At 44.1% G+C, this 10,000-nt stretch overlaps 1 protein-coding gene across 1 annotated transcript in view; it reads left to right on the plus strand.

The window, feature by feature from the left end:
• Nucleotides 1–10,000, plus strand: part of rai14 (retinoic acid induced 14) — a 90,865-nt gene that overhangs the window by 51,096 nt on the left and 29,769 nt on the right. The window contains exon 6 of the mRNA XM_083657356.1: nucleotides 4,276–4,333. Coding sequence (XP_083513482.1) covers nucleotides 4,276–4,333 — 58 coding nt within the window. The remainder of the gene's footprint in view (nucleotides 1–4,275; nucleotides 4,334–10,000) is intronic.

A 10,000-nucleotide genomic window follows, 5' to 3' on the forward strand; every position in this document is an offset into this window, starting at 1 on the left:
GGCTTCAGCACTGACCTGTCTGATTCAAAGCTTCAGTCAGACAGGCTTCAGCACTGACCTGTCTGATTCAAAGCTTCAGTCAGACAGGCTTTAGCACTGACCTGTCTGATTCAAAGCTTCAGCCAGACAGGCTTCAGCACTGACCTGTCTGATTCAAAGCTTCAGTCACACAGGCTTTAGCACTAACCTGTCTGATTCAAAGCTTCAGTCAGACAGGCTTTAACACTGACCTGTCTGATTCAAAGCTTCAGTCAGACAGGCTTCAGCACTGACCTGTCTGATTCAAAGCTTCAGTCAGACAGGCTTTAACACTGACCTGTCTGCTTCAAAGCTTCAGTCAGACAGGCTTCAGCACTGACCTGTCTCATTCAAAGCTTCAGTCAGACAGGCTTTAACACTGACCTGTCTGCTTCAAAGCTTCAGTCAGACAGGCTTTAGCACTGACCTGTCTGATTCAAAGCTTCAGCCAGACCCCCTTTAGCACTGACCTGTCTGCTTTAAAGCTTCAGTCAGACAGGCTTTAGCACTGACCTGTCTGATTCAAAGCTTCAGTCAGACAGGCTTTAGCACTGACCTGTCTGCTTCACAGCTTCAGCCAGACCCCCTTTAGCACTGACCTGTCTGCTTCAAAGCTTCAGTCAGACAGGCTTTAACACTGACCTGTCTGATTCAAAGCTTCAGTCAGACAGGCTTCAGCACTGACCTGTCTGATTCACAGCTTCAGTCAGACAGGCTTTAGCACTAACCTGTCTGATTCAAAGCTTCAGTCAGACAGGCTTTAGCACTGACCTGTCTGATTCAAAGCTTCAGCCAGACAGGCTTCAGCACTGACCTGTCTGATTCAAAGCTTCAGTCACACAGGCTTTAGCACTAACCTGTCTGATTCAAAGCTTCAGTCAGACAGGCTTTAACACTGACCTGTCTGATTCAAAGCTTCAGTCAGACAGGCTTCAGCACTGACCTGTCTGATTCAAAGCTTCAGTCAGACAGGCTTTAACACTGACCTGTCTGATTCAAAGCTTCAGTCAGACAGGCTTCAGCACTGACCTGTCTGATTCAAAGCTTCAGTCAGACAGGCTTTAACACTGACCTGTCTGCTTCAAAGCTTCAGTCAGACAGGCTTTAACACTGACCTATCTGCTTCAAAGCTTCAGTCAGACAGGCTTTAGCACTGACCTGTCTGATTCAAAGCTTCAGCCAGACACCCTTTAGCACTGACCTGTCTGCTTCAAAGCTTCAGTCAGACAGGCTTTAGCACTGACCTGTCTGATTCAAAGCTTCAGTCAGACAGGCTTTAGCACTGACCTGTCTGATTCAAAGCTTCAGTCAGACAGGCTTTAACACTGACCTGTCTGATTCACAGCTTCAGTCAGACAGGCTTTAGCACTGACCTGTCTGCTTCACAGCTTCAGCCAGACCCCCTTTAGCACTGACCTGTCTGCTTCAAAGCTTCAGTCAGACAGGCTTTAGCACTGACCTGTCTGATTCAAAGCTTCAGTCAGACAGGCTTTAACACTGACCTGTCTGATTCAAAGCTTCAGCCAGACAGGCTTTAGCACTGACCTGTCTGCTTCAAAGCTTCAGTCAGACAGGCTTTAGCACTGACCTGTCTGATTCAAAGCTTCAGCCAGACAGGCTTTAGCACTGACCTGTCTGATTCAAAGCTTCAGCCAGACAGGCTTGATCATCCAGTTTACTGAGGTGTATTTCAACCGAGGGGAGAGACTCTTGGCAGAAATTAGGCCAATGTGGAAGTCCCAAAAACTGCAGTTCCTCGAATGGCCACTTGAGGCTGGCTGCAAAAAGGAGTCATTCTCCATTCAGAAATAGACGGTCTATAGCTAATTTCACATTTCATGACAACTATAGGGGGGGGATCTTTTTATATAACTCACCCCTTTAGAGTAAAATGGATGATAAGAAAATACAAAAGAAAAACTATGTTTTGGGTGTGATCGCCAGCTCCTATCGCGAGAACCAAAATGCCGATCTCCAGGCTTAAAAACGAGAGTCCACCAACCAGTGGTGACATCACACTCACTACGTCCATCGTCCATTTTTTACAGTCTCTGATTTCAACCCAGTAAATCAATCCAGGCCTAATCATTTAACAACATGCTGTATCTTATCAAGCTGGAGCTGTTTATTTACACATAAAAATAATATGGTCCTAAGGTGTTTTAGTGGTGATAAGAGACTATGTTTAATGTAATACTATGGTTCTATCATGAAACTTCATACATTTTCATGGCAGAAAATCCACAGGTCACCCAGCAGAACTTAGTCCTGGCCAGTGTTGGGGGTAACTCATTACAAAGGTAACTTATTACATGTAATATATTACTTTTAGCAGTAACTCAGTAATATAACTTATTACTTATAGGATTTCAGTAATATTATACCAGTTACTTTGTCAAGTAACTCAAGTTACAAATTGAGTTACATTTGATTAAATCAAAGCACATATTTAAAAAAAGATACAATAATTTCCTAATCAAATTGTGTGTTTTTATGCAAATAACCACTACAGATGACAATAACAAAGGAAAAGAATACAATTTAGAATTTTGGATTGTTTACACTGACTTCAAGGCGGTTGAAATATTTTTTTTGGGATGGTTCTGGGGCAGCGATGTCATTCTGCTGCTGCTGTTGTTTTACAAAGTAATATTGTAAAGTAACTTATTACTCTCAAATGAAAGTAACTAGTAATATGTAGTATATTACATTTTTAAAGTAACTTGTAACACTGGTCCTGGGTGCTTCACTGACCTCAGTCACCTTTGGTTGGTGTTGTAAGTTAATACTGTGTGACATCAGAACATGTGCTGTAAGTCAGCGTCTGAATAGTCTCACTATTCTGTGACACGCCTGAATCAATCTGTCTTCATTATTCAGTCTGCTGATTCTGTGCTCCCACTGAGATCTGCTGACACACACACACACACACACACACACACACACACACACACACACACACACATACACACACGCACGCACACACGCACACACACACACACACACACACACACGCACATGCACACACACACACACACACACACACACACACATACACACACACACACACACACACACACGCACACACACACTCTTGCTGCTCTGATCTGCTGACCTAACAGACTCCTGACAGTCAGCAGCATCTCGGCAGTACACACCTGCCTGAACATGCAAGCATGCATGCAAGTCTGTGTGTAGTCTGTGTGTAGTCAGTGTGTAGTCTGTGTGTAGTCAGTGTGTAGTCAGTGTGTAGTCAGTGTGTAGTCAGTGTGTAGTCAGTGTGCAGTCTGTGTGTAGTCAGTGTGTAGTCAGTGTGTAGTCAGTGTGTACCCATAGTGAGAGACACAATGGGAATGCTCTTGACCTTTTTGGATTCATCTAGTTAGCAGATATGATCTGCATGGTCAGGTTCTTACCATAGACCGTGTAATAAATATGGACGTAGCTACTGTGACATCAGCCATTGGTTTCTGAACTCCCGTTTTGAAGCCTTGAGTTTGACATTTTGACCGTCGCCATCTTGGTTATTTGGAGCCAGGAGCCAGAAGTAGCTCGCGCGAGACCAGGCCAGAAAAAAAAATGCTAAATGCTCTTCCCAGAATTTCAACAAACCTTTATGGCATATTATTACAATACAACAATACTGGTGTTGACGGTAATAGAAGATGCCAAATCATTCAAAACAATAAGCATTTTGCTTTTAGGAGCATTGTGCCAGCGTGCGCCGCTGTTCCAGAACATGTCAACGTGTGTCGTTGCCTGGGAAACGCACATCCCATAATACAACTGTTCGCATCGCATCCCATAATAGTATGATGATACTTGGGATGCCATTGCCAACATAGATGCGAACAGGTTAGCTAAAAGTTTAGCATCGCCAGCGAGGGGCCCCGCCGTTGCGGTCGGGTAACATTTCGAAATCCCTCCAGGCCTGAAAAGCTTTCTAGGGGAAACGCTGCATGTTGTATTAAAGGATGGGACGTGACACAAGTTTCTGTGGACTGGAAACACTCTGGGTATTATCAAGAGGCATTCTGGGAAATGTAGGAAATCACTTTCTGAAGTAGAAATAGACGAGGCAGGTTGAGGACCTGAGGAACGCCTCATCACAGAATAACTCTTGGAATGCATTGCACATGACAGACTGGTGATAATATAACAGTGTATCCAAGGGTATAACTTCCCTTTAATGAAACTCATCATCTGTGTCTAACTTGATGCAGTTGCACCTCTAAGTTGTTTCTTCTTCTCCTCCAGAGTAAATGTGCAGTTGATGCTGTAGACGGCTCAGGGAAGACTGCCCTGCATCATGCAGGTACGTGTTTCAATATCAAGTTATAGGTCTATAATAATGAGAGGGAAGACGGCCCTGCATCATGCAGGTATGTGTTTCAATATCAAGACTGCCCTGCATCATGCAGGTACGTGTTTCAATATCAAGACTGCCCTGCATCATGCAGGTACGTGTTTCAATATCAAGACTGCCCTGCATCATGCAGGTACGTGTTTCAATATCAAGACTGCCCTGCATCATGCAGGTACGTGTTTCAATATCAAGACTGCCCTGCATCATGCAGGTATGTGTTTCAATATCAAGACTGCCCTGCATCATGCAGGTACGTGTTTCAATATCAAGACTGCCCTGCATCATGCAGGTACATGTTTCAATATCAAGACTGCCCTGCATCATGCAGGTACATGTTTCAATATCAAGACTGCCCTGCATCATGCAGGTACGTGTTTCAATATCAAGACTGCCCTGCATCATGCAGGTATGTGTTTCAATATCAAGACTGTCCTGCATCATGCAGGTATGTGTTTCAATATCAAGACTGCCCTGCATCATGCAGGTACGTGTTTCAATATCAAGACTGCCCTGCATCATGCAGGTACGTGTTTCAATATCAAGACTGCCCTGCATCATGCAGGTATGTGTTTCAATATCAAGACTGCCCTGCATCATGCAGGTACGTGTTTCAATATCAAGACTGCCCTGCATCATGCAGGTATGTGTTTCAATATCAAGACTGCCCTGCATCATGCAGGTATGTGTTTCAATATCAAGACTGCCCTGCATCATGCAGGTACGTGTTTCAATATCAAGACTGCCCTGCATCATGCAGGTATGTGTTTCAATATCAAGACTGCCCTGCATCATGCAGGTATGTGTTTCAATATCAAGACTGCCCTGCATCATGCAGGTACGTGTTTCAATATCAAGACTGCCCTGCATCATGCAGGTACGTGTTTCAATATCAAGACTGCCCTGCATCATGCAGGTACGTGTTTCAATATCAAGACTGCCCTGCATCATGCAGGTACGTGTTTCAATATCAAGACTGCCCTGCATCATGCAGGTATGTGTTTCAATATCAAGACTGCCCTGCATCATGCAGGTATGTGTTTCAATATCAAGACTGCCCTGCATCATGCAGGTACGTGTTTCAATATCAAGACTGCCCTGCATCATGCAGGTACGTGTTTCAATATCAAGACTGCCCTGCATCATGCAGGTACGTGTTTCAATATCAAGACTGCCCTGCATCATGCAGGTATGTGTTTCAATATCAAGACTGCCCTGCATCATGCAGGTACGTGTTTCAATATCAAGACTGCCCTGCATCATGCAGGTACGTGTTTCAATATCAAGACTGCCCTGCATCATGCAGGTACGTGTTTCAATATCAAGACTGCCCTGCATCATGCAGGTACGTGTTTCAATATCAAGACTGCCCTGCATCATGCAGGTACGTGTTTCAATATCAAGACTGCCCTGCATCATGCAGGTATGTGTTTCAATATCAAGACTGCCCTGCATCATGCAGGTACGTGTTTCAATATCAAGACTGCCCTGCATCATGCAGGTACGTGTTTCAATATCAAGACTGCCCTGCATCATGCAGGTACGTGTTTCAATATCAAGACTGCCCTGCATCATGCAGGTATGTGTTTCAATATCAAGACTGCCCTGCATCATGCAGGTACGTGTTTCAATATCAAGACTGCCCTGCATCATGCAGGTACGTGTTTCAATATCAAGACTGCCCTGCATCATGCAGGTACGTGTTTCAATATCAAGACTGCCCTGCATCATGCAGGTATGTGTTTCAATATCAAGACTGCCCTGCATCATGCAGGTACGTGTTTCAATATCAAGACTGCCCTGCATCATGCAGGTACGTGTTTCAATATCAAGACTGCCCTGCATCATGCAGGTACGTGTTTCAATATCAAGACTGCCCTGCATCATGCAGGTATGTGTTTCAATATCAAGACTGCCCTGCATCATGCAGGTACGTGTTTCAATATCAAGACTGCCCTGCATCATGCAGGTACGTGTTTCAATATCAAGACTGCCCTGCATCATGCAGGTACGTGTTTCAATATCAAGACTGCCCTGCATCATGCAGGTATGTGTTTCAATATCAAGTTATAGGTCTATAATAATGAGGGGGTGGGGTCTGCAATTTGGGTTTTGTGCTGTTCTGCTGTTCAGCTGTCAGTGGGAACAACCAAACTTGACTGTAGTTTTGTTGTGTCCTCAGCTGTCAGTGGGAACAACCAAACTTGACTGTAGTTTTGTTGTGTCCTCAGCTGTCAGCAGGAACAACCAAACTTGACTGTAGTTTTGTTGTGTCCTCAGCTGTCAGCAGGAACAACCAAACTTGACTGTAGTTTTGTTGTGTCCTCAGCTGTCAGCAGGAACAACCAAACTTGACTGTTGTTTTGTTGTGTCCTCAGCTGTCAGCAGGAACAACCAAACTTGACTGTTGTTTTGTTGTGTCCTCAGCTGTCAGCAGGAACAACCAAACTTGACTGTTGTTTTGTTGTGTCCTCAGCTGTCAGCGGGAACAACCAAACTTGACTGTTGTTTTGTTGTGTCCTCAGCTGTCAGCAGGAACAACCAAACTTGACTGTTGTTTTGTTGTGTCCTCAGCTGTCAGCAGGAACAACCAAACTTGACTGTTGTTTTGTTGTGTCCTCAGCTGTCAGCAGGAACATACAAACTTGACTGTAGTTTTGTTGTGTCCTCAGCTGTCAGCAGGAACAACCAAACTTGACTGTTGTTTTGTTGTGTCCTCAGCTGTCAGCAGGAACAACCAAACTTGACTGTAGTTTTGTTGTGTCCTCAGCTGTCAGCAGGAACATACAAACTTGACTGTAGTTTTGTTGTGTCCTCAGCTGTCAGCAGGAACATACAAACTTGACTGTTGTTTTGTTGTGTCCTCAGCTGTCAGCAGGAACATACAAACTTGACTGTTGTTTTGTTGTGTCCTCAGCTGTCAGCAGGAACAACCAAACTTGACTGTTGTTTTGTTGTGTCCTCAGCTGTCAGCAGGAACATACAAACTTGACTGTAGTTTTGTTGTGTCCTCAGCTGTCAGCAGGAACATACAAACTTGACTGTTGTTTTGTTGTGTCCTCAGCTGTCAGCAGGAACAACCAAACTTGACTGTTGTTTTGTTGTGTCCTCAGCTGTCAGCGGGAACAACCAAACTTGACTGTTGTTTTGTTGTGTCCTCAGCTGTCAGCAGGAACAACCTAACTTGACTGTAGTTTAGTTTTGTCCTCAGCTGTCAGCAGGAACAACCAAACTTGACTGTAGTTTTGTTGTGTCCTCAGCTGTCAGCAGGAACATACAAACTTGACTGTTGTTTTGTTGTGTCCTCAGCTGTCAGCAGGAACATACATACTTGACTGTAGTTTTGTTGTGTCCTCAGCTGTCAGCAGGAACAACCAAACTTGACTGTTGTTTTGTTGTGTCCTCAGCTGTCAGCAGGAACAACCAAACTTGACTGTAGTTTTGTTGTGTCCTCAGCTGTCAGCAGGAACATACAAACTTGACTGTAGTTTTGTTGTGTCCTCAGCTGTCAGCAGGAACATACAAACTTGACTGTTGTTTTGTTGTGTCCTCAGCTGTCAGCAGGAACATACAAACTTGACTGTTGTTTTGTTGTGTCCTCAGCTGTCAGCAGGAACATACAAACTTGACTGTTGTTTTGTTGTGTCCTCAGCTGTCAGCAGGAACAACCAAACTTGACTGTTGTTTTGTTGTGTCCTCAGCTGTCAGCGGGAACAACCAAACTTGACTGTTGTTTTGTTGTGTCCTCAGCTGTCAGCAGGAACAACCTAACTTGACTGTAGTTTAGTTTTGTCCTCAGCTGTCAGCAGGAACAACCAAACTTGACTGTAGTTTTGTTGTGTCCTCAGCTGTCAGCAGGAACATACAAACTTGACTGTTGTTTTGTTGTGTCCTCAGCTGTCAGCAGGAACATACAAACTTGACTGTTGTTTTGTTGTGTCCTCAGCTGTCAGCAGGAACATACAAACTTGACTGTTGTTTTGTTGTGTCCTCAGCTGTCAGCAGGAACAACCAAACTTGACTGTAGTTTTGTTGTGTCATCAGCTGTCAGCAGGAACATACAAACTTGACTGTAGTTTTGTTGTGTCCTCAGCTGTCAGCAGGAACATACAAACTTGACTGTTGTTTTGTTGTGTCCTCAGCTGTCAGCAGGAACATACAAACTTGACTGTTGTTTTGTTGTGTCCTCAGCTGTCAGCAGGAACAACCAAACTTGACTGTAGTTTTGTTGTGTCCTCAGCTGTCAGCAGGAACAACCAAACTTGACTGTTGTTTTGTTGTGTCCTCAGCTGTCAGCAGGAACAACCTAACTTGACTGTAGTTTAGTTTTGTCCTCAGCTGTCAGCAGGAACAACCAAACTTGACTGTAGTTTTGTTGTGTCCTCAGCTGTCAGCAGGAACATACAAACTTGACTGTTGTTTTGTTGTGTCCTCAGCTGTCAGCAGGAACATACAAACTTGACTGTTGTTTTGTTGTGTCCTCAGCTGTCAGCAGGAACATACAAACTTGACTGTTGTTTTGTTGTGTCCTCAGCTGTCAGCAGGAACAACCAAACTTGACTGTAGTTTTGTTGTGTCATCAGCTGTCAGCAGGAACATACAAACTTGACTGTAGTTTTGTTGTGTCCTCAGCTGTCAGCAGGAACATACAAACTTGACTGTTGTTTTGTTGTGTCCTCAGCTGTCAGCAGGAACATACAAACTTGACTGTTGTTTTGTTGTGTCCTCAGCTGTCAGCAGGAACATACAAACTTGACTGTAGTTTTGTTGTGTCCTCAGCTGTCAGCAGGAACATCTAAACTTGACTGTTGTTTTGTTGTGTCCTCAGCTGTCAGCAGGAACATCTAAACTTGACTGTTGTTTTGTTGTGTCCTCAGCTGTCAGCAGGAACATCTAAACTTGACTGTTGTTTTGTTGTGTCCTCAGCTGTCAGCAGGAACATACAAACTTGACTGTAGTTTTGTTGTGTCCTCAGCTGTCAGCAGGAACATACAAACTTGACTGTAGTTTTGTTGTGTCCTCAGCTGTCAGCAGGAACATACAAACTTGACTGTAGTTTTGTTGTGTCATCAGCTGTCAGCAGGAACATACAAACTTGACTGTTGTTTTGTTGTGTCATCAGCTGTCAGCAGGAACAACCAAACTTGACTGTAGTTTTGTTGTGTCATCAGCTGTCAGCAGGAACAACCAAACTTGACTGTAGTTTTGTTGTGTCATCAGCTGTCAGCAGGAACATACAAACTTGACTGTAGTTTTGTTGTGTCCTCAGCTGTCAGCAGGAACATACAAACTTGACTGTAGTTTTGTTGTGTCATCAGCTGTCAGCAGGAACATACAAACTTGACTGTAGTTTTGTTGTGTCCTCAGCTGTCAGCAGGAACATACAAACTTGACTGTAGTTTTGTTGTGTCATCAGCTGTCAGCAGGAACATACAAACTTGACTGTTGTTTTGTTGTGTCATCAGCTGTCAGCAGGAACATACAAACTTGACTGTTGTTTTGTTGTGTCCTCAGCTGTCAGCAGGAACATACAAACTTGACTGTTGTTTTGTTGTGTCCTCAGCTGTCAGCGGGAACATACAAACTTGACTGTTGTTTTGTTGTGTCCTCAGCTGTCAG

This window comes from Poromitra crassiceps, assembly GCF_964638095.1.
Source record: "Poromitra crassiceps genome assembly, chromosome: 21".
In the NCBI taxonomy this organism is placed as follows: Eukaryota; Metazoa; Chordata; class Actinopteri; order Beryciformes; family Melamphaidae; genus Poromitra; species Poromitra crassiceps.